Source organism: Budorcas taxicolor, chromosome 4 (genome assembly GCF_023091745.1).
Source record: "Budorcas taxicolor isolate Tak-1 chromosome 4, Takin1.1, whole genome shotgun sequence".
Taxonomy (NCBI): Eukaryota; Metazoa; Chordata; class Mammalia; order Artiodactyla; family Bovidae; genus Budorcas; species Budorcas taxicolor.
This window is the reverse complement of record NC_068913.1, coordinates 94,604,320-94,632,253: the sequence shown is the minus strand read 5'-3', so window position 1 is coordinate 94,632,253 and position 27,934 is coordinate 94,604,320. Positions and strand designations below refer to the sequence as shown.

At 49.7% G+C, this 27,934-nt stretch overlaps 1 protein-coding gene across 1 annotated transcript; it reads right to left on the bottom strand.

Annotated features, from left to right (window-relative positions):
• CCDC136 (coiled-coil domain containing 136) lies at positions 1-27,934 on the bottom strand. Its single transcript, XM_052638760.1, has 18 exons — positions 27,877-27,934; positions 26,977-27,084; positions 25,159-25,410; positions 25,001-25,075; positions 18,918-19,241; positions 16,597-16,708; positions 15,839-16,007; positions 15,449-15,589; positions 14,957-15,112; positions 14,505-14,675; positions 13,843-14,028; positions 12,120-12,314; positions 11,448-11,675; positions 9,512-10,021; positions 8,908-9,135; positions 7,536-7,817; positions 6,528-6,812; positions 1-226 (listed from the first exon to the last, which is right to left on the bottom strand). Exons 1-18 carry the CDS (start codon positions 27,932-27,934, stop codon positions 116-118), a joined length of 3,591 nt encoding a protein of 1,196 aa, XP_052494720.1. The 3' UTR covers positions 1-115.

Sequence of the window (27,934 nt, the reverse complement as noted above, 5' to 3'; positions counted from 1 at the left end):
GATGGGGACAACGCGGAACACATGGGTGGGGTGGGGTCGCTGGCAGTGTGTCCTGCCCAAAGCTGAGGGTAGTGGCCACTGGGAGTCTGCCCCCTTGGCTGGCCCGGGCCTGCCATCACTCCATGAGGCAGAACTCTGTCTCCTGCGGTCGCATGTTGGGTAACACATACAGAGCCACAGCTGCAAGAGCCAAGAACACCACAGGCTTCCACATCCCAAACATGTTCTGTGGGGACCAAAGACAGACGGTGAGTGCCCAACCTTCTGAACCCTTCCCTAAGCCAGAGAACGCCCTGCTGACTGGTGCTGAGAGACACCTCAGCAACATCATTATGGTCCAGTCTCTCTTACCTCCTGGGTGACCGCTGCAGACAATGAGGGCTTAGCCCCGGCACCACTAGGTATCTGGAACAACACTATGTGGATCACCTGAGTGGGCTGCCTCTACTCACACCCCGTGGGGTGGAAAGAAAACCAGCCCGTGTGTGTAGCAGGCAAGCTCAGGAGCAGATTTTAGAGCATCCAAATGGTTGCCACAAAGGATTAGATGCCATAGCAGGAAAAAACAGGGTAACCTTGGGTCCTTGGGAGAAGCAGAAGCCATCATTAGCTTGATGGAGGAAAAGTGAACTCAGAGTCAAGAAGAAGAATGATAAGACGGGGGAAGAAGTGAAGAAACTGCACCACGGAGTATAAGCCAACGTGAGGTTCTCATGCAGCCCAGACTGTCTGTGGAGGACAACGTCCTTGAAGGATGAATTCAAGGAAGCCGGTCACTGGCCCTGGGAGGCAAACACCAGGGTCATTAAAACACCTCCAGTCACCGGGCCTGGTGCCTGGCTTCCTGAGCATGTGCTGGAGTTGCTGAGGCTTCCAGACTCTGCAGACCACAGCAAATCCTGCTGATTCTTGGGACCGAAGGAAAAGCATCACTCAGGGAATGTGACATCTTGAACAAGAAAATACATATACTTGGGAAATTGTTCTTATTTTATATTCCTTTTTTTTAACTTAGAAGACAATTTGGATTTTGAGTCATAAGTATAACAGCATAAGGCATAAAGTAACAGAAGAATGGTTTCAGGTAAGGACGAAGAATAACTCACTACACTAAGGATGCATTTGCTCAGGGAAAAATGGGTCTAAGAAGATTTTTTTCCTGGGGAGTGCTGCCTTATTTCATTGTGGCATCACTGTTATACCTTTTAGGTGTACTATTTTCACATTTATTTTCTGTTTGTCCTATTGTTCTCTGTTCTGTTGTTTCTCCTTTCTTGCCTTCCTTGGGTTAATTTAAAAGTAATTATTGAATATTATCTTTTGGCCATACCTCTGTATTCTAAAAAGAGGATTTTTAAGACACGTATAAAGATCAAAGAAAATCTCCTACCTTTGTAGAAATAGGTACTGAGAAGAATAGAAGATATGAAATGAAAGAAAAGCAAAACCATGTCGGAAGTGCAAATACAGAGTAATTCATGTGAGAAGATAACTGAAAAGGGAGCTAGTAAAAACATTTACTCAGATGCTTACAACCTAACATGCATTGTGAAAAATGTCAGTCTGGGACTTCCCTGGTGGGGCAGGGGTTAAGAATCTGCCCTGCAGTGCAGGGGATGTGGGTTCAGGACCTGGTCAGGGAACTGAGATCCCACGTGCCACAGAGCAACTGAGCCTGTGAGACACAACTAAGACCCGACGCAGGCAAATAAATTAAGAAAAGAAAAATATTAGCCTGATGTTCTTAAAGGAGGAAAGAGCTGAACCCATAGATATGAACTGGTGGCCTTTTACACTGGGCAGAGGCGAGACTTTAGACTGGCTGCAGGGAGGGTGGGTGTGGATGTCCCTAAGGAGTGAGTCATGTCAGGCTTTCCTTTCAGACTGCATTACTGAATTGACTGATCAAGGAAACCCATGTTTTGGGGACTTAATCAAGGTGTTTGACAAGATTTTCCATGCTGTCCTTGGAAAGAATATGAGAATCCAAGAGCAGGCTGACAGCAGCCTGCTGCATGAGCACTCGCGTGTGACCAGTGAGCCTGAGAGCCTGCAGATGGCCTCCAGAGGCTTGCCCTCCCCTCACCTGTAACTCAGGTGAAGACGAGATGGTGGCCGTTCACCCCTGAGCATGAGGTGAAGCTGGGAGTGAATGTATTTTGAAACCACAGGGCCAAGAGAAAAACAAAAACAACCTATAGGTGAGAACAGTGGACAATGGACTAGATTTCACAGAGCTGAATGGAAAATTCTGTCCTGGATCCAAAAAATCAACTGCAGGCAGAGGACAGGGAAAGAATGCTCAGCATATGCAATGTGCAAAGGGGTTTTATAAACAGTACATGAAATAAGTTAGCAATGTGGTATTAGTTAGCAAGAGAGCCAATGAGATCTGAGGCTGCACTAAGAGGCTGCTGAATGGTGTTTTCCTAATTACTTGGAAGTAACCAAGGAAAACTGCTCAAAATGAGGAGATATACAGTGAAACAGGATGAGCATTCTTTTTCATTTCTTTTTTGGGTCACACAGCATGGCATGTGGGGTCTTAGTTCCTCAGCCAGGGGCTGAACCCACACCCTACCTGCAGCAGAAGCACAGAATCTTAACTATGAGACCACAGTGAAGTCCAAGAGATTAGAATTTTATCTGATGCTAATACTAAGACCTTAGAATCGGATTCACAACTTACTGGCTACATTACATAACCTCTCTAGGACCTTAGTTTTACCATGTATAAACTGACGATAGCTACCTTGTTGGGTTGTTGTGAGAATTAAATGAGTTGATACTTACAAGGTGATTAGAACAGTGCCTGCCATATCGTATGCATTATGCAAGAAGAGTATGCGCTCATTATTATTTTTGTGGTGTTCTATCATTTATAAAATATTTTCATATACATGAATTCATCTGTTCCTCACATGAGGAAGCCAGAGGACTTACCATCTTTTGCTTACATTTGAAGAGACTAATGTTCAGATTATCCATTTTGCCCAAGACAGACTCAGCCAATGTCCCTGCCACACTTGCTACTCAACTCTGAAGCCTCAGTTCCTGGATGGGGGGTGGCATACTAGGGCGCAGCCAGGCTCTGGGCTAACAGGTTCCTCCCAGAGGACCCTTACCCAGGAGTTCCTTCGGCTCCCTTGGACCAGGCCTGGGTGGGTGTGAGTTGGTGAAAGGTTATGGCTGAGTGCACTGGGTCTCATCCCACAGGGAGGGACTCAAAAATCCAGGAGTGTAGAGGGATAGAGTCCTCACACCAAAAGAGTTAAAGACCGTCCGAGAGGAGTAACTAGAAAGTCTAACAGAAGGGAGGAGACAGGTTGAAGAGAAAATAAAAGGTGAGGAGGAAAACAGGAAGGAGAGAAGAGGAAACAGAGATAAATGCTACGACGAATGGTCCAGCAGTTACTCTGAACCTGCGTGTGCTCTGAGCCAACTGCACTCCATTTACAGGGATGTTAGAAGAGAGGGTGGGCGATGGAAGTGGCAGGCGGAGGATGAGAAAGGAGCCAAAACGGGCCAAGGGAAAATAGTTTATGGGTTCTGGAAGGGTTCTACCTTGGGCTGGTCTACATTCTACCTCCTGAACTTGGTGTCCTGTTAACAGATCAGATTACGTGGACTGGTGCCCAGAATATATCAGTTTGGTTCCCTGAGAACATGGCATCTCTGGTGAATGGAAACTTTTCACCAATACCACATCCTCTTCAGAAAGTCTAGCTTGGGAAGCCAATCACAACAGAATCTGACCCCCCAAAAGAGATGTGGCTTTTTCTGATTTTTTTTTGTAGACCAGAATTCCCAAACCAGAGAACGTCTCAGTAGGAAGTATATAATATGGTGGAGTTTGATGCCAAGGCTGACAGACAACCGAGACTGCCCTCATACAAATGACCCTGGGGCTCACAGCTCTCCAGACCTCCTCTCTCACCCAAGGGGGGAGGAGGTAATTAATGGTTATAGTGAGAATTTAGCTCTAGGGCTAAACAAAGACAAAGAGCAGCCAGGCGAGCCTTGCAGTCAGACATCTCTCATTGGAAGTAGTTGAAGGGGCTCTGAAAGTAGCCACAGGGCTGCAATCATCCAGATTTTTCCAAGCCAGAGGACAGAAACTCAAACTGTGTCAATGGTGAGCATTCCAACTCCCCACACATTAGGAAGACATGTTCCAAGATGTTATGGGCTTTGTGGTAGCCCAACGGGAAGCCAGGACTAACACTCAGTCATTACTGTCGCCTATTGTAAAATGGCAAAAGCAAGCAGCAAGCTGCTGACAGAAAGGGTGAAGAGGAGAGGCCAGGGCAACCTGCAACCCCATCTATCCCTCGGAAGGAGAGGACGCAATACCAGTACCTGCATTAGGACGACGTCTCGGCCCACCAGCACCAGAGCAAAGCCGATATGACCACCAGGCCTACGAGAGGCAAGGAGAAGATGGGGGGATCGGGGGCGGGGGATGACTGCAACATGTCAAATGAGGAAGAGGCATGAGGAGAGACCAGGAGACGAGAGATGGTATAAAAAGACAAACACACATGAATCCAACAGATAATGAAGATGATAAAACAAAGGGAAGAGAGAAAGAGATCAAAAGGTTAAACAACAGGTCAGCAAGAGCAGTGGTGTTTCTTTTCCACAACTTGGGCCTGGCTCTTCCGGCAGGTGGCCTACAGAAGACGCAAAATTGAATGGGTTAAAAGCAGCAGCTTAGGTCCAATTCAGGACCACGTTTCTGGCTTGTCATATCCCACTTGTATCTTGTCAAGCCAGGGTTATCTGCAGCAAGACATTTCTTGTGGATCAGTACCTCTGGGAAGTAAAGCTCCAAGGGGTAAAGCTGGGCGCTCCAGATGTGCAGGATGTCTGCTCCGCTTGGGTCACTCTAGGAAGGGCAGTCTCCTGCCAGGCTGCCTGGCCCTTTGTTAGCCGCGTGTTCTGGCTGCTTTCCACCAAGTCTGTGTTCTGGGCTCTGGTCCCTACCATCCCCTAGGAGTCTGATGCTGTGACTGTGAGACGAAATGCACTAAAACAAGCTGACAATGGAGAAGGGCTAGTCGTGACTGCAACCATCTTCCAGAGAGAAACTGGATTTGCAAGTAGTAACACATATGCCGGAGAAGGCGACGGCACCCCACTCCAGTACTCTTGCCTGGAAAATCCCATGGACAGAGGAGCCTGGTAGGTTGCAGTCCATGGGGTCGCGAAGAGTCAGACATGACTGAGCGACTTCATTTTCACTCTTCACTTTCATGCATTGGAGAAGGAAATGGCAACCCACTCCAGTGTTCTTGCCTGGAGAATCCCAGGGACGGGGGAGCCTGGTGGGCTGTTGTCTATGGGGTCGCACAGAGTCGGACATGACTGAAGCGACGCAGCAGCAGCAGCAGCAACACATATGCCAGTATAGCTGCCTGTAAAAGAGGCAGGACCCACGGAGGCAAAGGAACATCTCCATAAGCAGACACAAGAAATGTACTAGATTTTGAAGTAGAAAAATCCAGGCAGCTGTCTAGAAAGATGGCACATGAGGCAAGGAGATCTGTGAGGAGGAGGTTCTGAACAGGCATGTGGTAGGATATAAAGACTTCAAAGAAATGGAACCCTGAAGGAGGGGCTGAGCTTATTCCTACTTCCCACATCCTAAGTCAAGGTCCTCTGCCAAAAGATTGACAGAGAACTGTAACTGGGTCCTTAGCCAGTGCCACAGACTGAACTGACAGAAAATTCCAGAAAACCTTACGAGTTGACTGGGACATCCCACCATAAGAGACTTACTTTCTTACCCTGTGTTCAAAGGGACAAAAAGAATCAGTACTATAAACTGAGGACTTCTTCAGATACTAATCAAACCCTTCAGAAATCAGAGCCCCCAGTTAACTTCAACCAGGGCAGAGATTCAGCTAGTATGTTCCTATATAGATGTACCAGTTGTTAAAATATAGAAATGCTTTTGTTCTGTTGGTATGTTACCCAGGACACTCCCCTCCAACCTCCCAAGATCTGGTAACTAGAGGGTTAGGGCTCTGGTTGGCCTCCTGAGATTGGCCAACGGCCCTGCTGTACAGATGGAATGTCCCAGCACTTCTGATGGGCTCCACCCCCTTCCTCATGCCTGTAACACTATATAGAACCCAGGAGGCACGCCAGCCTCTCCACACCCCTCGCGGCAACAGAAGTCAGCCCTAGGGGTGCACCCTGGGAAAGCAGGACTGGATAACTTGCCCTGGCTGACAGAAATGGCCATCACTGTCCTCAGCACAGCGCTAGCAGAGGGTGAAGAACCCTCCTGAAGTAACAAGGGCTACCCCGTTGATGAAAGGCAGTGGGACTCCAACCAGCACACTGCAATTCCCAGAAAATGTGGTCCCCACCTCCACTCCCACTTCCCCAGTGTGGTGCCTCAGAGCTTGCCGGCCTCTGTTCCTGCCAAAGTCCATCCAAGGGCTGGGCCACCCCCAAACACTGGGCACTTGCAACCAAGAGCCCATTTCCCACACGATCTAGCCTTCAGCTATGGTTACCTTTTTGCTCTCAGAAAGTTTGAGGGGGTTGCTTTCCTCTGAAGCTTCTTCATCATCCTCCTCCTCCTGGTCGTCTTCGTCCTTACCCTCCTGGTTGGAGAACCCTTCGTCTTTCTCCTCCTGATCGTCTTTGAACTTAACCTCTTTAGGACCTGATGGCTCAGAAACCATTCTGTCCTGGGACTCCTCCTTTGTTTCCTCCTTCTTTTCCTCTTTCTCCTCCTCCTTTGTTGGACCATCCAAGGATGTGTGGCTGGCCTTATAGTACAGCACCACCTCCAGACTCTGTGGGCGGGGGCAGGACCGGGGATGCTGCTGTGACCTTCACGATGATGCTCAACCACCTCGGGAACACGTGCTTCCTGGTGTGTCATGGTGCGTACACAGTACTGTGTCCCGGGACCCAACTGATGCCCCTGTGCACCATGTGGAGGGTAGCCACACCCAACTTCTCTGTGCCTGTACTACACCTACCTGGGACCACACACCTACCTGGGACCACATGTCTACCCAGGACCACACCTACCTATCCGGCCATTAGCCATTTCCTGTAGTTCCCAGAGCTAAAGATCCTACACCTCAACTGCTGTTTCCTACCCTTGTATGGTGGCTCCCATTTTATCCAATCCTCTTCCACCTATGTGTACACAGGGCTTTGAATAAATTCCTTTCTTTTCATCCATTTGGTGCTTCTCTTGGGCATGTGATCTAGGAAAACCACCTCCCACCCGCCCCCCCCCCCCGCAAATTGCACTGGGCTACCTGAAACAGTCATCCAGCCTGGGGGCTAGAGCTCCAGATCCGAGTGGTCCATATTCTACCCTTCCTTTGACCTCACAAGAAAAGGGAGGACCAAACCACTACTAAGATGGATCTACGCTAGACGGGTTAAGAGACCCCAGAAGCTTCTCTACAGTGACCTCATCTGGTCACAACGGTGATGGAGATGAATTTTCTTCCCAGGATCTCTGGTAACTTCCTACTCGTCTGACTAAGGATACTACTCACCTTTGTGGTCTCAAGGCCGCTCTCAGTACTCTCTACGCTTCGCTTGGCCACCTTTTTATTTTTCACCCCATTGGCGTTCTTGTTCATGTTCTTGTTGCCGTTCTTGCCCCTGATTTCCTTGGTAACAGAGGACTTCTTCTCTTTGAGCTGGCGGAGCTCTTCCTGGCAGCACTGTAGCTGCCCCTCCAGCTGCTCCTGCACGGCCAGGAGCCGCCCCTGCTCATCCATGCTGGCCTGGTACTGCAGCTGCAGCTCCCGCAGCTTGGCCTGCAGTTCCTTGATCTGTTGGTAGTGGAGAGCCCATTACCCGCAGCTGGGCCTATGTGATTAGTCTGGCCCCTGCCTGGGGGTCCTGGTCTCAGAATCTCCCTGCTAAAGCCCAGGGGGAGGCAGATAATACAGAAAAAGTGAAAACCATGGAAAATTAGCCTCAAAAGCAGTTTTACAAAGAGGTTCTCCCTAACTTGAGGCACCTGACTTATAGCTAATGTGATAAAAAAAAAAAAAAAAGGATGATTTAAATTACGCTTTTTCTATGAACTGGTGGGGGAATGACTGCTGGGCTAACTGAACCATGGGGCTTGATTACCTAGTGGTTTTTGATAGGAACTCCTTCTTTGCTTAGGCTATTTCTCTAACAGGTCAATCATTACTATAGAAACTGCGTCATATCCTTCTGAGACCGGACTGGGCTCTTGCACCTCGCCCTGGAAACAAAGGCAACCGCCAACCCTGCTCACTACTCACTGGTTTTTGTCCTTCCTGGCTTCTGGCAGCACACTGTGGCCTCCGAGGTAGGTACCAACACTAAGCAACTGAGGCCCATGTGTTTCCTGCTCTCTGAGCTTCTCCCATGCATACAGTGACCCCCACTGGACAGTGGACTACTCCTGGTCAGAGTCAATGCCCTCTATCCCATTCCTAGGGATGCAGAGCACTCTGCTTGGTATTATGAGAAATCCAAAAGACCTGGCCCTGTCCTTGAGGGGCTTACAATCTAGTTAAAGAGACAAGGTGGAATACACACAAACTAACTAAAGAAAATTGGCAGGTAAAAAAATGAAACTCTACAGAAGTGCTCTAGGACAAAAGAGAGAACAAAACGGCAGAACGGAAAAGAAATCATTTCAAGGGGTCTTGATGATCAGTAAATTCCAGAACAGCGGGCACCTGAGAAATGCCCGTCAGAGGCCCAGCAGACTGCCCTGCTGCCTGGAGTTCAGCCCCTACTCCGTCCCTCCACCAGGAGGATGGCACCTGAACAGAGTCAGCAGTGAGCTCCCGTCTCACCCTCAGCCTCTCTGAAAGGACTCCAACCTCCTTGGGTTCTGGGGACACCTATGAGAAGCCCTGCCTCGCTGAAATCAGTTACCTCATTCTTGTCCTTGTCGTTTTGGGAGGCGATGGGCTTCTCAAGGCCTTCCATGCACTCCTTGAATTCCTTCTCGCAGGCGTCCAGCTCCTCCTTGAGCTCTTTCTGCTCATCCAGCAGCTTCTTCATCCGCTGCTGCAGCAGCTTGTGCTCTTCCTGGCTGAGCTGGTACATGGCCTGCACACCCTGCAGCTTGATCAGCACCTTGGCGACCACGTCCTCAAGGTGCTGTGGAGGGCGAGGAGTGAGGAGGGCACCCTGAGGAACCCCTGCCCTCCACCCGCTCTCTTCGCTGGGCCCTTTTTTCTCATGGGTACAAAACACTGGCCGATAGGATCTGAAGCTGCCCAGGGGGAGAACACTGGATTTCTTCCCATGAAGAGCACATGACTGTGTTGATGAAAAGTCCAGAATCTTAGACTTCCATCCAGATGGAACTGCATCTCCATAGGAAGTGGGGAGAGCACCTCATTCATTTCCTGACGGTCATCAGCTCAGCTCTGAGCCTGCTGCCCACTTCACCTCTCGGGCCCTTCCCCGTGGCCTCTCCTAATGAGACAAGAACCACTGTCCCCTGTCTGACCGGACACCTGACTGCCTTTACCTCCACATCTCCAGGCTCGGCCAGCTCGTCGTCCATGCTGCTGCTGATGTAACTCTTGTGACAGGTGTCGGAGCTGCTGCTGCTGCTGCCATAGCTCCTCTTATAGGTGTCGGAGCTGCTGCTGCTGCTGCTGAGGTAACTCCGCTGACAGGACTCGCTGGCATCTGTGCTGCTTTCGTAGCTCTTGAGGAGGCTCTCTTCACTGGCCTGGCTGCTGCTGTAGCTCTTCTGGTAGCCCTCATCGTCATTGAGGTTGCAGCTCTTGTGGCAGTTCTCGTTGCTGGTGGTCGTGCTCGCATAACTCTTCCTGTAGGAGTCCAGGCTCATCTTGATTGAAGGGGACTGGTCTTGGAGCAGCTGCATTTCTTCCAGACAGAGCTGCAGGTCGGCCTGCAGCCTCTTCCGCTCCTCCAGAAGCCGCTCCTGCTCCTGCTGGAGCAGCTCCTGCTCGGTCTCACTGGCCTCGTACAGCTCCTGCAGGGCCTGCATCTGGGCGATGATCATCTTAGACTGGCGGGAGTGGGTGGGGAGACACCAGCGTTACTTCAGACGCTGCGATCCTTCCAGCGGAACCCCTCCTGGTGAGGATGTCTGAGATCCCAGGTCAAGGAACGGCACACCTGGCCCTCCCAGCTCACTGTGGCCCAGGACTTCCACTTAGCCTGCAGGTACCTGGCATGATTCAATTTCTTACTCACTAGAGAACATTTCCTAGGGCAGACACTCTGCAATTTCTGGGCTCTCACTTCCCCTGGCTCTATGCTCTGGTAACCTCCTCTCTCCCTGGAGTAGCACTGAGTGGGTCTCAAGGTCACTCAGCCTCCCTTCTCTCTTCTTAGTCAGGTGGACCTATTATCCTGATCTCTGGGGCTCAGTCCCCTCCTCCACCCCCAATTCTAAAATCAGCCCTGGCCATGAACATGAGCGTACGAAGAACTCCTCCCTTGGAAGATGCAGACTTCCAATCAGGGTCTCACTAAGAGTCCCTCTCCTGCCTCAATTCCAAATCTGGCTTCTGGCATGCTTCCTGGGCCCTCTGGGCCTGGCTCCTTGGCAGCTGATGCCCAGGATGAGATCTGATCTGTTAAGGAAATATTTTCTATTTCCTGGTCTGGTTCCTGGTCTCTGTTATCCAGGCTGAAATCGGATGCCCCTGGAACCTGATCAACCAAATTGCACAGTTTGGACTTCTGCTGCTCCACGCACCTCTGCCTGTCTAGGCTAATATCTGGACAAATCGATCTCACTTAAATGGAAACTGTCTTCCTGCTCTTCCTTGCCTACACTGAGGCCTCAGACCAAATGCATCTCCCAATCCTGAACACACTTGTTTAGAAATTTCCACCAGTATGACCTCAGAGGCCTGACCACTCACTGGTGCTTGAGACACATGGATTCTCTAATCTAATGCCTCTGACCTGGCTGTTACTGCTGCAAAGTTCCAATCCAATGAAGACAGTGAGGTCAGTACCAAGAACCCCATATGATGGGAATTTCTGTCTTGGAAACAAATGGCCCCAGATATGCCTCATGTAGAACACCAAAAGTTTACAGATTTGGATCACTGGAAAGTGAACTTCTCAATTATCAACCAGCTCATGAGGAAAAGACATGTTTAGAGTCAGTCCTAAAGAACCCAAACACTAGGTTGATCTACTTCCAACTACATCTGGAAAATGAGGTATTAAAGAGACTGAGTTCAAAGGATCAGGAGATCACAGACGTCCTGGTCATCACAGTGCTTCAGCTGGGCATCCATCCAGAGGAGCAGCTCAGGCCAGCCCTAAAGCCGTGACTAAAGGAGCCCATGAGTGGGTTTAGCTTCCTCTCTGCTCCTGGCCCAACAGGCCTTCGGAACTCAGACCCTGCTATGGAGCCCCTTTCCCTAGCATGCTGCTACCCCCAGAACTGTCTCCCTACCTCTTGCTATGGTTACCTTGTTGTGACTACACTTTGAGGACTTAGGCCATTTGGGATCCTCGAGATTCTCCAATACTTCCCGGAAGCTGGACTCCTTGAAACGGTGCAGTGCTCCTTGCAGTTCTAACTGTTCTTTTACTATGTTCTCTTGGTTCTGTATCAGTTTCTTCTGCTCCTCCTGCATGCCTTGGTAGAGCATCTGCACTTCACACAGGTCCTGTAACTTTGTGAGGAGCTCCTGACTCTGTGAGGTGGAGTGGAAGGAAGTGGGCGGCACTGTGATGGTTACACGGAAAGACCTCTGCCTCCTTCCCTCTGGGGACCCTTCCCTCAAAGGAGTTGGCTTTGCTCAGCCCACCTGGGACAGGAGGGGAGTCTTTCTACACAGACCTGCTAGTGGAGGAGTAAAGACCTCCTGTGGGTGGATGTCTTTTGCTTTTTATAAAGTGATTTCAAGGACATTTTCTCCAGATGGACTAAATATCTAAAACGTTGGACAGATTCCAGAGTTGAGGATGTATTTCAAGATTTAAAGCCCTATTCGGCTATACTGAGCAGTTTTGTGAGAGGAGACTGGCGAGAAAGTGAGGAGTTAAGACAAAGTTCCGTTTGCACCCTTTCACTTCTCCTCAGGTCACTCACATCCGGGAAGGGCCTCGCAGCTGACGGCCGCCCTGGCCGCCATTACCTTGTGGAAGAGACCGGACTTGGGGAGTGGGAACGTGAGCCTGTGCAGCTCTTCCTGTAGCTGGCCCTGCTCCTCCTGCATCCTCCTCTGCTCCTCCAGGAGCTCGCACTGCTCCATCTGCATCTGCGCCATCTCCTTCTGGCTGGCCTTGTAACTCTCCTGCAATTCTGTCAGTCTGAAGAGCAGCGCGTCACACTGTGGACGGGGCGGGGCACACAGGGCGGTCAGTGGACCACGCCTGTGTTCTGTCCTGTGATTCACCAGAGTCTCCCGCCCTGTGGTCACCTTAGACTAATCACCCCAAGCCCCACTGCGCCCCCTAGAGGCCTAGATGCTGAACGGGAACCCCAGCAGGCGGCTCAGGGCTGAAGTTTGGCCGTGCTGGATATTTTGCCTACTAGTCCTCTCTGAGGGTGGTTTTCAAGAGAGTGTTGGCAATGCCCCTCCCTTCTTACCTCCCCCCTGCTTCTTTCCTCTGGTGAAGACCATTTTCCCACCGTGCTGGGAATTCTAGTTCTCCAGTTGTTTCTATAACTGATTATGCTCCTTACCAATAACGATGTATTTTCACCCTAATTTCCCCCCCATTTTTGTATTCATCATCAGCTTCAAGAATCTTTAGAGAAGTATGAACTATTGCTGAGCTGGGGTTGAGAAGACTAAAGTATCCTATGATTCCAAAAACCCAATCTTCTAATATCAGACTAGTCTCAATGCTCTTTTAGGACTAGAGAAAAGACCGGCTCTGTGTGCCAGCATCCTTCTCCCTTCCTATAGTCCCCTCCCCTAGTAGAGGAAGTGATGAGCGGGATATGGACCCCTTGGACCTCTCAATGCAGTCGGTGTGGCGGGAGGAGAGCAAGTGAGCCTGGGTGTACAAAGGCAGGTGGACTACTAGGGCAGCCCAAAAAACATCTCCAGCGCTGTGTCTTCGGAAGGCCTTCCCCTGGAGACATAGCCTGCTGCAGCAGGAGCGAATGAGTATTCTAGCAGTATTTTGCATCATGTGTTGACATTTTTCCATTTCCTGTCAGTGATCAGGAGCTGAAAGTACTCAATAAAGCTAACCAATAATGACTTGCCTTTTACACACTATGAAGAAAAGGGAAAGTGAGGAAGGAAGGCCTTATTCATCATCAGGATTTTTCACTAAAACAAAGTGAGGTAAGAAGTATTCTGCTCAATTTAAAAAGGGTAAGATTCGAGTTGAGAATTTAACTACTCTGAAGTCATGGAACAAATCCTGGAAAAGCCTAGGTTCTTCTAATAACCAATCAGCACTCAGGGCACCAACCATGCCTTCTGACAAGAGCGCCTACAATCTGCCTCAGAAAACTGGACCTTCTCTTTCTAGTTCTAACAGTCATAATTGTGTATATGGGCCTACATGTATGTTCTCCTCCACAAATGACAGGATATCACTATAGTTCTAATAATAAAGTATAAAGTCTACACTCATGGAGTCATGTGTAAAATCTTCAGGTGTTCAGACTGGACCCAGATGTATTGATTCTACTAAGCTGTAGCTCAGGCTTAAAGTGAAGGTCAAGTCAAAGTTTTAATGTTAACAGCATGGGTTCTGCCTCTGTTCCCTGCCTTTCCACACTCAGCTGTGACAGGACAGGAGGTCCATCAAGCCTCTCGTTTGCACGACTTCATCTCTTGCCCCTCTACTTCCTCTCTCCAAGGCTCGGGAGACCTCACCTGTCTTAGTTACAATTACCTTATTAGCACACTTCCCCTTGTCTTCTAGGATGGACTGGGTGCTCCTGAGCTGCTGCAGCTCCTGCTGGCAGAGCAGGAAGTCCTGCTCCAACTGGTCATACATGTGCTTCTGCCGGTCCAGCGTTTCCTGGCTGCACTGGTACAGCCGCTTCGTCTCCTGCAGCTGGGCGTGGACCTCTGCACTCTGGGGTGGGGAGGCAGACCCCGCCATTATCCCCAGAGCCACATGGCCACACTCTCTCAGCTCGGGCAGGGGCTAAGGGGTCTGACCCTGTCCTTTTCAGGTCTGGGGTGGGACTCCCTGAGATGGACCAATCCCTAACAGGCTCTCCACAGACACTGGGGGCTTCCTCTCTGGGGAGGCAGGGAAGGGAAAGGGCCTCCTTTCTACAGTCCTTTCGGACTTGAAATCACAGGAAGCCGAGCATGTTGTGATCCTCTGAGGTCACCTTTCCACTGAGCACAGTCATAGTTGCGCATATGGACCTACATATATGTTCTTCATGAATGACAGGATGTGATTATGGTTCTAATAGTAAGGTAGAAAGTCTCCTCACCAACAGCTCCTCCACAGAACTACCATCCCTTTCTCCTGCGGACCCAGCCTCTCACGGAAGGGTCTGCCGGGCTACCTTCTCCCTCGCCTGAAGCCTGTTTTACCTTCTCGCTGCTCTCCTGGTAGGTGGTCACAACACCCCTGAGGTGCTGCACCTCAGCCTCGTGGCAGCGCAGAGTGTCCCGCAGGTGCTGCTGCACGTCCAGCAGCTTGTCCTTCTCACATGAGATGCTCTGGCACTGCAGCTGCAGCTTCTGTAGCTGGCACTGTAGCTCCTGCAGTGGAGGGGGCCTGGGGCAGTGCCTCTGCAGTCCTCCACCCACTCACTCTTCTGCTGGAGTCGCCCTCAGACACAGACAGTCTGAGAATCCACTGGTCCCTGCCCTGCGCTTACAGGCTGCCCTCTGGTCCAATGGGGGACTTGAGGGCAGCTGGAGTCCTGGACCTGCGGTGCCATATAGGTGGCAGCTGGAGCTATTTCAATGCTTTACTTTTCTCCCCACCCTGCCCAAACCTCTTGGCACCTAAGCAGCCCCTCATCTTGGGTTGCTGTTACCTTCTCACTCTGGCTTTCTACTGTGCTTTTCATGACTTTGAGCTGCCGGAGCTCAGCCTGAAGTTGTAGCTGCACCTTCAAGAGCTCACTCTGCTCATCCTGGCTAGCATCGTACTTTTGCTGCAGGGCACAGAGTCTGGTCTTCAGCTCCTCGTTCTGTGGTGGGGAGGATGTGGGAACAGTGGTTACTCTCAGAAATCAGCAGACCCCTCTCCACACCAGAGTGATTCTTTTTGCTGAGCAGACATCTTGAGGAGCTCCCCTGGGCATTAGGGTTTAGTTTCTTCTCTGCAGCAGACGCTCCATCATGACTACCATTCTAGAATGCAATGCTGTGTGACTTCTCCACTTGCTCTCCAGTTGACCATATCCCTGGCTGCAGACCATGAATCAGTAGAGCGCAGCCCGCCTCTGCCTTCATCCTCCCTGGAAGTGGCAACTCCAATCAGGCCCTTCTGCCCTCCCCTGGTGCCCGGCCCTATCCGTGTTTACCTGGGTGACGCTGTGGGACGTCTGAAACCGAAGCACCTCATTCTGTGCACACTTTAGCTCCCTCTGCAGCCACTTCTGCTCCTCCTCACTGGTCTGGCGATGGTGATGTAGCTCTTGCAACTCACAAGTCAATTTCTTACACTGTGTGGGAAATGGAACAACAAGCCTGAATTACTACAGGGACCATATGCACTCCAGGAATGGACCTAGGCAGAGTATGGCAGTCCTTTTACTGGAATATTCCATGAAAGGCACACAAGTGAGACCCCAGAGTCTGATCTCTTGCCATAGCACCTGTCTCCCTTGTTAGCCTTGTGTCTAAGGAGATGCTGCTGACACAGGCCAGGAGAAGGTAAGAGCGAGGCAGTGAAGGAGCTGGCCTTTCCCTACCTTGCTCTGCATGTCATGCATCTGCTCCTTGGCTCCCAGTAGCTGCTGCCGCAACAAATGCATTCCAGGATCGGGCTCCAGGAAATCCTCTTCTGAGGTCTGAGACTCTGCTGACCTCATAGTCCGTAGCGTTTGGGACTCCAGCCACCTTTCTGTTGCTCTTCGTGTCCTGTAATTCAGAACCCCAGAGCCACGTTTGGGAGAATGCTCTGCCCAGCACCACCTGCGAAGTATGCCTGGTCCTGATGCCTTCATTTTAGGCAAAAGACAGTTAAGGAGCCTTCTCTTGTGATTTACCTCTCAAATACACTTGAAGGATGACAGAAAAAGTCCCCAGCATCTCAACCTGCAAAGGCATGTCTGGTTCTGGGAGACCCTAAGGATACTAGTCCAGTCAGGCTCCAGGCTGGGACTGGAGTCAAAACAGCTCCAGTTTGGAGGCAATGCATCCTTTGACTGGATCAAGTCTGGGAGGACAACAAAGGAATTGCTTCTCCTCTGCTCCAGAGCAGAGCCAACCAGACCTAACTGCCTGGAGTAGAAGAAAATGAAATTTCAGAACTTGCCCAGCTCTAGTCCTGAGACATCTGGTTGGATCCCCATACCTGCTTCTCAGCAGTATTCAAACCCTTCAGATACCACGGGAAGGACCAGCTCTCCCACAGTGGAGGAAGGCGGGGGAGCCTGCATCTGCCTTCTCTGGTCCTACTCAGGGAATAGCCCTGTCCTAAAGAGCCCTGTGGGCCTGTGGGCTGTACCTCTCACTCTCCAGATCTGCAAGCTGCCCTGTGAGGCTGCTGTTGCTCTCCTGCAGGGCCCGGTACTCCTCATTCAGGAAGTGGTAGCGTTCCCGCAGTTGCTGCAACTCTTCTGCAGAGGACAGGCAGAGAGGTGAGACCCCAGGGAGGAAGCACAGATGACCAGCCCCCAGTTTTCCAGCCTAGAAATCTGGCTGTGGAAAACTGAAGTTTCTTTTTCTAGAGACAGATGAGATACCCCATGCAGAGGTTTAGAAGATGGGGGCCAGAAAGTTTCAAGTTGCAATGGGTCTTTGTCCTCTCAGTGTGCTGTCCATCTTTTCAACTTCCCAGAAGACTGGCCCTGGGTGTCCATCTTCAAAACTTCAACCAAGAGGGCTGGGGTTGGGGGGCGGAGGTGGCAGGGGAAATAGGCAAAACCAACCAAGACAGTGTCTTCAGATTTTCAGGAGCTTTTGAGGGTTTAATTAATTGTGAGGGGTTTTGGTTTATTGTATTTAAAGCTCCCATTCAACTGTTTATGGTTAGGGTCCTTACACTTTTAGTACAAAAAGCTGAGAGTGTGAACTGCCAGTCCTTGGCTTTCAGAGACAACCCAGGCATCCTTGCATTTCTTGTTGTCCTTTTACTTCCTTTATCATCGCACCCAATCCATCGGCCTGCACATGGTCAAGAATTCTTTCTAATGATCTTTTTTATCTGCTGACGAAAAAGCCCACCACAACCGAACCCACAAATCATACACCCACAAGCATCAGCAGAGATCTGGTTAAAATGCCCCAGCACAGATCCTAAGTTCCATATACCAATACTCTTTCATGATGTGAAAATAGAAACACACATATCTGCTTTTTCATGATTAAGAATTAATTCTCTCAGAATACTAATTCTGCTGATGTTTAAAGAACACTAACTTGCTCCAATTAGAGCCCAAGGCCTATCTTTCCCGCTGTAAGAGTCAACACCCTGACATTCACTTTTAGTGTTCCTTCTTTAGTCCAATCAAAAGTCTTTGGCATACTCCAGATTACCATAGAAGGAAGGAAGGAAACTAATCTTTAATAAAAGCTAACCATGTGCTAAGCATTAGACCAGATGATTCCCGCCTTGGAGTTAGTTGTATGTGAGTGCTTTCAGCATACTAGGCATTTCATTTAATCCCCAAAATAGCCCTATAAGGTTTTCTTTCTTTCTTCCTTTTTAAATAAACTTTTAATGTTAGAATAGTTTTTGATTTACAGAAAAGTTGCAAAGATAGTGCAGAATTCCCTGGGAGTATTTTCACCCAGCTTCCCCTCTTATTAACATCTTTCCATGGGTACATCTGTCATGAGTAAGGAATGAACACTGGTACATTACTGTTAACTAAACTCTATACTTTATTCAGATTTTTCTACATTTTCCCTAAGGTCCTTTTCCTGTTCCAGAATCCCATCCAACTATAAAGTTTTATTAATCAATTTTCACAGCTATGGAAACCATGAGATAATAACCAGGCTAAGTTGATCCTGCTAATTAGCAGAGCTGAGATTCTGAATAGCCCAAGCCTTCCCACTGTGTTAGCCTCCTTCTCAGAGTATATCAGTCCAAAGGCGCTTCTGAGAGGCCTATTACAGCTGGGAAAACTTGCAGTTCTTTTGATTCCTTGTTGACTGCCTTTGCTTGACTTGGCCTAGTACAGGGCCTCCCATTATACTCAGATCATAAATCTAGCCTCAGAATAAAGGCAAAGTCTCTGATGTCATGAAGCCTAGCAACTCACTGGGAGACTCTGAGCAGAGCTCTAAGCTTTTGTGTACCTCATGTATTACTGGAAATAACCTCTGTTCCTCTCCAGCTGTCTTGTGCTCTGGTTTGTTGCCCCCTAAAACTTCTACTTGGGGTGAGCTGTGTGCTATGCTGTGCTTAGTTGCTCAATTGTGTCCAACTCTTTGTGACCCCATGGACTGCAGTCCACCAGGCTCCTCTGTCCAAGGGGCTTCTCCAGGCAAGAATACTGGAGTGGGTTGCCATGCCCTCCACTCAGATTCTTTACCATCTGAGCCACTAGGGAAGCAGGAAGGGCTTTAGCACAGGCAAATCAACAAATGTACAATGGCTCTGTGAGGAAGAATTCTCAGGGGACATCTCCATGGTGCTGTTTCTTATACCATCATAGACTGGTTACATGACCTCAAGCTTTTCTCTCTCACAGTCTTGAATCCCACCTAGAAGTTTCTTCTACAGGTTCCCAATTCATGATCTAAGCCCACCTTCTTGCAGCCTAGCTCCCTTTGCTTGATTTGACTCATAGACCGGGAGGAGGGCTCGCTTTCTCATACCTTGCATCTCAGAGAAATCTGAGAGACTGAAACTATTGGAAGGGTCAGAGTTCTTCATGTCTATTTCTGCACGGAGGGAGGTGATCTCCATCTCATACTCTCCTCGGATTCGGTCCATGTCCTCGAGTTCATTCTGCATCCGGCAGATGTCCTCCTGCAGGGAGGCTATGTCACTGTCGTGTTCAGTCGCGGAGTCCTCCGCTGCTTGCCGCAGAGTCTGGATCTCAGCCCGGGCTAAATGCAACTCCTGTTCTATTTCCTTAAGTTCACATTCTTTTTCACGCTCTAACAGGGAAATTTCCTCCCGCAGGGACCGCAGCTCACCTGCAAAGCCCAAAGATGATATTGAGATGATCAAGAGGATAACCGACCATATTCTAGAGGCACAAAGTTAAAAGGCAGGTTTATTTCTTATCTGGAAACTCCTGACAACCTGGTCTCTACCCCATCAGAGAAGTATAGCTTCACCTGATGTGGAAAAGGGAATACCTAAGAGAACAGAGTCAATCTAGGTAGTGAGGTGCAACAGGAAAGCAGATCTTGAAGCTTTGCATGAAAAACAAATTAGGCCACAAAAACAAACAAAACAAACCCCCAAAGACAAACAAACAACAACAAAAAACAAATTAGGCTACCCCAAACAAAAAGTATTAGGTACTTCTAAGAAATCACCTAACAGTTAAAGACAAGACCTAATTTTCAGCATTTTACTTATGCCCTGCTGCTGCTGCTGCTGCTGCTGCTGCTGCTGCTGCTAAGTCGCTTCAATCGTTTCCAACTCTGTGTGACCCCATAGACGGCAGCCTACCAGGCTCCTCCGTCCTTGGGATTCTCCAGGCAAGACTGCTGGAGTGGCTCGCCATTTCCTTCTCCAATGCATGAAAGTGACAAGTGAAAGTGAAGTCGCTCAGTCGTGTCTGACTCTTCATGACCCCATGGACTACAGCCTACCAGGCTCTTCCATCCATGGGAGTTTCCAGGCAAGAGTACTGGACTGGGTTGCCATTGCCTTCTCCGACTTATGCCCTGAGTCTTCCCAAAAAGTATCTTACTAAAAAAACACTTATAGACTATTCTCATCTATTCAGTCTGGGAGCTTAGAAATTACAGAGGCTCAGATTTTCCACAAACTGCTTGTGTAAGTACTGGTCCCAAAACAATGTGTATTTAGAGCTCACAGCTGAAATTCAAATGTAAGCTCACGGCAAGGTAATCAAACAATGGGGAAATAAACTAGATGCCAATCAATAAGGGATTGTTTAAACTGAAGAAGATGAAACAGAATATTGGCTGCCATTTAAAAGAAAGTGGCAGATCTATAGAGAAAATATGAAAGGGTTTCCATAATATACTAACTAGAAAGAAAAATGAGCTGTAAAATACATGGTATTATCTCATTTTTGCAAAAATATTTCTATGTATAATATATAACACAAATATATAAAGACACAGAAAAAGATCTGGAAAGATAGAAGTCCTCAACTGTAAAACACCGTTGCTGCTAAGGAATGATTCAGCATGTGAGAGGGACTTTTACTTTCCACATTATATATATCACTGCTTTGATACTTTTCACAACAAACCTATATTTTATAATATGTTTTAATGTACAAAATAAACATGTCAGAGCTCTCAGTATCTGTGGAGCATCTCAGGGTTTCTGAACAGAGGTACCCATTGGGAATCAGGAGAACCTAAACGTGGAGCAAGAGTAGAAGATATTGCCACCAATACAGAATTCAAATTTAGGGGGTCAGGATTAGGAAATTAGGATTGAGTTAAGAGGGTCAGGACCTTCCCACAAACTCTTTGCAAACCCTCTCCCTAATCCTTGCCCCCAACTCCCTTCAGATTTCAACCTTCCCTAGTCTCTCCCCCAACCTTCTCAAAAAATTAAGCAAAGTCCTTCATTAAATGCTCTCATAGCCCCTTGTACTTTGCAGTGTGTGTGTTATTAAAACGCTGGCCTCCCCTTCACTTGTAAGCTTCATGAAGACAGAAATCATGTCTGTTTTGCTCACCATTATAGCTCCAGGATCTGCCAGAGACCCTACATAATGCACTCAATAAATATTTGCTGTATACATGCATAAATGAGGCAGAGGATACATCTAGTTCACAAACTTTTACTGAGGACCACAGGTGCAGAATTGTATGTTTGGCTATATAAAAACAAAAACAAAACCAAAAACACTAGAACAGAAAATGGAGGTTTGAGAAGAAAAACTTGGACATACTACAGACATAAATGCTGAGCCGATGGGGAGTCCGGAGGCGTGGGGGAAGGTCTCTAGCCCTACACTGCCAAGCTCACAGGTGCGGTTCTGGGCACACCTTTTCCCAGTCTTCCTCTCTCTACAAGCATCCTAGCTGTCTCCTCTACTTAGTCTATTCAACAAGTATTAGTTGATCACCTCTGTGCCAAGCCCAAACATCTCTGCTCAGATTCTCTGACTTCCTTCCTTTTTGAAGGAAACAAAGTCCTTGCTCTTTTTACTACTGAACAGTCTGCCCCTTGGAGAATATAGCCTAGTGGGGGAGACACACAAGTCATCGGCCATTAGGATAAAGGCCCGGGTGGGTTTTCTGTCAGAACCCTTCACTTCCCCACTCTGCCCCTGATGTTCAGGTTCAAGTATCCCTGAGGTTTTCCTCTATGTCTTTAAAAAAAAAAGACATTCTCAGATCCACTGAAGAATGGCGAAGGGTCCCTCTCAACCTTGAAAAGCTCTTAATTGGAAACACACAGGGGCCGGGAGGTGGCGCTTGCAGAGGGGTGGAGCTTGCGGGCACCAGGGAGGACCTTATCGGGAGGCTGGGCGGGGCTCACTGGGGCGGCCTCCCTAGGAGTTGGAAAGGCCGGACCGGGCTGCTGAAGAGCCGGCGCCGGTTGACAGTGAGACTGGGGCCGTCGGGGCGACCCCGAAGGCCCTGGAGCCGGGCGAGGGGCACAGAAAAATCAGTTCTCACTCACTGGTTATGGCCTCCATCTCACTGGCCCGCCCCTCACCAAGTAGTCTCTCTGGGGGGGCCTCCCGCCGCCGGCAGGTCCCAGCCCCCGAGGGGCTGTGGCGGCCGGAACGGCCTCTCAACACCAGCTACCTCTGAGGCCGCGCGCGCCCCCTCTTGGCGGAAACGGGCAACGCGCGTGCGCAAGGACTCCTCCGCGGGGTGGGGTTTGGGCGCCTTCCCCAAACCTTCCCTCATAGCTCAGTGGGTAAAGAATCTATCTGAAAGGGAGGAGACCCAGGTTCGATTCCTGAGTCGGGAAGATCCCCTGGCAAAGGAAATGGCAACCCACTGCAGAATTCTGGCCTGGAGAATCCCATGGACAGAGGAGCCTGACAAGCTACAGTCCATGGGGTTGCAAAATTTGGACACGATTTAGTGACTAAACCACCACCACCCAGACCTGCAGCATCCCCCCACCGCCGCTCCATCCCACCCCTGCGCTAAGGTGAGGTCTAATGCTCTAGCAGATCCTTTCTTTCACCATACCAACATGATCCAGTGTGACCCATCCCCAAAACCAAAACACCAGCTGTCCCCTGACTTCCTTTCCGTTGTTTCTCTGCTTCTCTCCAAGACATGACTACTGGAATTATACGTACTCACCTTCTCCATTTCACTTTCCCTTTCCTCTTCAAGCTCAGTACAGTCAGGCTTCTATCTTCACTGAAACGTCTCAGAGCCCTCCGTCTTGCCCAATCCAATGGCCATCTTACTTAGCAACTTTTGACAGTGCTGATCACTGTCTCCTTGAAGCACTTTCTGCTCTTGGCTTCCAGGTCACCAAATGCTTCAGTGGTTCCTCCTACTTCAGTCTCTATTCATTTCTCCTTGCCTGTGAGACTTTTAACTTCCAGAGCATCCCTGGGACCAGACCCTTTTCTCTCCTTTTCCTGAATCTCTCCATGTGATTTCACTGTGATCTCCCATGGATTCAAATGTAATCTATATGCTAATGATGCCCAAATTTATATCTCCAGTCCTGACCTCTCCCCTGGTTCTAGATTCATATATCCAACAGCTTCCTTTAATATATTTACTTAGATGTCAATAGCCATTTCAAACTCAACATGTAGAAAACATGTCTTAAAGAGTTCTCCTAGCCCTGAAATTTGTTCCTTGTCAAGTTGTTCCCAATCCAGTAGATGACACCACCATCCATTCAGTTTCTCAAGGCAAAGTCATCTTTCATGCCTCTCTTATCCCCCCATCCAATTCAGCAAGTCCTGAGAGCTCTAAATTTCAAATTGTATTCTCAATCATCTCCATTTCTACTGCTCTAATCCAAGCAACCACCATTTCTTTGCTGGACTATTGCAATTATTTGCTGACCAGACTCAACTGTTTTGACTCTCTTCTTGTCATTCAATTTCCACAGAGTAGCCAAAGCATTCTTTTAAGAATGTAAAGTGGATCATATCCCTCCAGCCCTGGCTAATACCCTCCCATGGTTTCCACTATACTTAGAATACAAGTCAAACCTCTCAGCTGACTTATAAAGTCCTCTGTAATCTGAACTCTCCCACTTCTCAGAACTCTCTCTTAGCAAAATCCTCCACATGCACTTTGCTCCAGCCACGATGTCCCTCAAACACATGAAGCTTATTCTTGCCTCTGAGCTTCTGCAGTTGCTAGTTCACCTGCCTGGTGTGCATGTCCCTCAGATATTCTTCATGATTCAGGTCTTAGCTCAAATGTCCCTTTCTCAGACATTTCTAACTACTTTATCAAAAATATACTTCCATCTTACCCCCATCCATATCATATTGTTATATTTTCTTCCTAGCATTTATTGTTATATTTTATTCCTGAACTGATGGTGTTTGTCTGTTTTCTGCCTTTCCCATCAGAATGTACTCTTCATTAGGGCAGGGATCTGATCTATGTTGTCCATAGCTAGTCCTCCAAGTATACAAGCAGTCAATAAATGGATGATAAAGCATATAAGTCAGCCCTATTTTACAGCTAAGGAACTGAGTCTCAAAAAGATAAAAGTGACTTGCTCAATATCACAAAGCTTGTTATGTGCCAGAACTGGGCTCAAGAATCTAGGTGACCTGAGAACAATGCTCACACTCTTTCCCCAGAGCAACATGGCTCCTGCAGTTTCTCTCCCTCCCTGAATGGCAATCCACTCCAGAATTCTTGCCTGGAGAATCCCATGGACAGAGGAACCTGGTGGGCTACAGTCCATGGGTTCACAAAGAGTCGGACACGACTAAGCGACTAACACTTTGACCTCCCCTCCCGCCTCAGTGCCTTTATTGTCTACTTTTCCTGTTTTATTTTCTACCTTTGCTTACGTCTTCTTTCCCTCCTTCTCTCCCACCTTGGCTTGCTCTCTCCAGGCCTGCTTGCCAGCCTTCCTTATTTTTCCATTTATACTTCTCTTTTGGCTTGATCTCAGTTCTGCCTGGAGAGTCCCTGCAGTTTTCTAGGGCAGCTCCCCCAAATCTTCCCAAAGCCCACAGATGTAACAAAACCTGCCTCTTTATTTCATGGCACAGTGGACTGTAGGATGCTTGCCTTGCTGCTTCCCAGAGACATGGGCGTTAGAAAAAAAAGGGCTTTGGGGGCCACTAGCTCGGTCCTAGGTAGCAAGAGAAACGTTCTCATCTGCTTCCCTTAAAAGATGCACTGAGTCCCCTCCTGTCACTTCTCATTGGCTCACCACTCTTCCCATGATGCTCTTGGAGGGATGGGGGGAAAGGTAATATGGTTTGTAATTCAACCCTGACTACATACCCCTGGCACTAACCAAGAAAACAAAGAAAAAGGGATGAGAAGGGGAGAGACTGAGGGGAGAAGAGGGAGTTAGCCTCAAGGAAAGGGGGTGAAATGGGAGGGCAAAAAAGGGAAGGAGGAGGGGAACAGAAGAGTCAGTCAGAGGTGCAAAAAAAAAAAGGAAATTAAGAGGGTAATGGAGAGATGAGGAGAAAAGGGTAAAAATAGTAGAAGAAACTGAGAAGAAAGTACCGAGGTTGGCTCCATTGGTCTGCTGTGCCTCTGCTAAACGCTCAAGACACAAGTACTCGGATGACCGCCTACCCGGCAGTCCAAGTGCGAGGACTTACCCTGGAGCTGCTGGATCTGCTTAGTGAACACCTCTGCCTGCTGGGCGCTGGCCAGCCGCTCGTCCTCCAGGAGCCCTGCAGGGACAGGGGAGCTGATGGCAGGGTGGGGACCCAGTGCCTTTGGGTCCAAGCCCTCCAGTCCCATCGCAGCTGCTCACCCTGCAGCTCCAGAGAGTCATCCTCGTGCTGCCCTGCCAGCTCCCGGGTCTCCTCCAGTTCTGCCACCAGCCGCAGCACCTGAGCCCTCAGCTCCTCCAGCTCCGTCTCTGTGAGGCTCAGGCCTCGGTGCTTGCTGACCGACAGGGAGCCTGTGTTGCCGCCTTTCTGCCCTGGATCATCCTCTTCTTCCATCTCTTCTTCCTCCTCCTCCTCCTCTTCCTCCTCGTAGAGAGCTGGGAGTAACACTTCCCCTAGGAGAGACCCCCGCAACATCCCGCCAGCGAGTAAGAGCCAACTTTCTTACACACTCCTTAGAGGGCCCTCCACCTCACTGTCCTTAGAGGGCAGAGACGGTATAATAGTGCCACCTGGTGTCCCCCAAGGAGCCTCTGGGCAGCACCTGCATGCCTGAGGGGCCCTGAGGTGTGAGAGTCAAGTTTGGAGGTATCCATCCCCCTCCCAGGCACTTTCTGGACCACTATTGCCTCTGGGGCCTCCAAGGACTGCCTTCAGGTGGACTGAACAGCCAGGGACCGGCTTGCACAAGGATACCTTGCTTCTTCTATCCTTGTCTCTGGGCACAAGTAGTCAAGAAAGGATTCAGACACTGGGTGTGTCTTTAAGCCAAACAGGGCAAGAATTACAGTTTGGGAGTTTGTACGAAGTTTACAAACGATCCAGGTGGCTTGTGAGAAACTAGCCTTTCCATTATACGAAAGTGTTGCCTGTCAGTAGGCAGAGAAAGAGAACATCTGAATGAAATGATCTAAAGGATTTACTGGACAAACACTGGGGCCCTTCCAAACATATTCCATCGAATAGACTTTTTGAAATTTTCTACCAAGTCCACTTTTCTTTTCCCTGCTGAGTGTCTGGGGGTCTCACTTCCTCCCCTGCTGACCACAAGGCAGTTTTTAGGGGGAAGTCATAGGTTGTACTTGTGTGTAAAAGAAAGCCTGCCATTTTAATGAGTTAAGAAACTGGGGTGTGTTGGTCCCCAGTCTCTGGCTGGCAAGCACCCCCTCCTTTACTGCATTGCAGTTTCTCTAAATAGCAAAACCTTATCTGGATGGCAATTGTTTTAAAATTCTGAGTCTCTGGCCTGGTTTTGTCCAGTAACCACAGCCTAAGATTCATCTGGGACCCCTGGCATCATCTGTCTCCCCGGGGTCAGTGTGGGGGGGGGGGGCGGGGAGGGGCAAGATTGTCCACACTAGATGTGCACAGGGACCTGGGGACCCTTCACGGGAAGTCCTGGCAACAGGACTGGCACCCTTCTAGCATCCTCCTGGTGTTGGCAGCAACTGCCAAGTCGCATGGGTGTGGTGGGAATACACATGTGTTGGGAGGTTGGCCTTTTCAGCAGCCCCCTTCCCAGGCTCCCTCTTTCAGGCAGTAAGATAGCCTAGAGAACCAAAGCCACCAGGCTTCCATTTGAAGTCAGTGATGGCAGCACCAGAAAGACAGTTCACATGCTCACTTCCCTGCTTTTCAAAATAAGAGACAGCTTGGGATCTGGGTCGGGAGGCAGAGAGAACAAACCCCCTGCTGAAAGGCTGCTTCAAAGCTCTGTCCAAAGAGGCCTCTTTCTCTGTCTGGCAGCTCCCTCGGGACACACAACCTGGTTAGCTGGTGATTAGAACCCCAAAAGGATGTACCTTGAACTTCCCTCAAAACCTGAGCCCTGAGGAGGGCTAGCGGGTGCTGAGCTGAACTAGGGGGAAGGTGTGTGTCCTGGCTCAGAGTTCTGGAGGGTCAGAGGGAGGAAGGAAAATTGGGTGAGGGAGAAGGAAAGAAAGCTTTACGGGAAAACTCACCCTCCATAGCTTGCATCCCCCGCCGTTCCAAAGACCCCCAGCGTTGGCCCTTCTTCCTCTCACAACCCTCCGACACCTCATAGGAGCCTAAAGTGGTCACTGTGGGTCCTGTGAGCAAGGAGAGAGAGGGATTGTGGGGTGCCAGGGTGGCTGGGGTGAGGCAGGGAGGGGAAGGGACACACCTTCTAGCCCTTCGGAGCCCTGGGGGTTTTTATCCCTGTGGAAGTATTTGGCTCACTCTGCCAGGCACTGCGACTCCTCTCCCCAAGCTGCCCCTTAGGCTGGGCCTCTGGGGACCCCGCCCTGCCCTGCCCATCCTCCTCTGCAACTTGTGTTCCAGGCTCCTCTCCCTTGCACAGGTAGAAAGGGTGTGTGTCTCTTTAGCCCAGAGGGGACAGAGGGGGAAGATGGACAAGGATGGCAGAGGGTGGGAGCAAGTAAAGAGGCTGAAGGGGTGAGGTAGTGCGCCTAAGGGGAAGGTGGGGAGGGGGCCGGCGATGGCTGGCGGGGGTCGTGTGGACCGGACCCCCTCCCCTCCCCTCCATCTCTCCCTTAGACTTCGTCCACCCCACCCGCGCCCCGCGCTCAGAAGCTTTAGGGGTGCGAGCGGGTGCAGGATCTATAGAGCCCCTAGGGCTGGAAGCAGTATGAGGCTGGAGAGTCGAGATTGAGAAGGCTCAGGGCAGGGAATGCCAAGGAGGATGCGGCCGGTGTGGGGAAGACCCAGCCGGGAAAGATGGAGACCGGGCCCGGGTGGGGGGCGGGAGGGAGGGAGGAGGAAGACTTCGGACGTCAAGGTGGGGAGTAGCGGAGGGGGGAGAGGCCGTGGGGGTCTGGGGGGAGGAGAGATGGAGAAGAGGAAGGAGAGGCAGTGGAGAGGTGAAGGAGGGGCGCTCTGACCTGGGCCCGGGCAGCTCCAGCCCGAGGCGCCCGCGCCGGCCCCGGCGCCCGCCTCCAT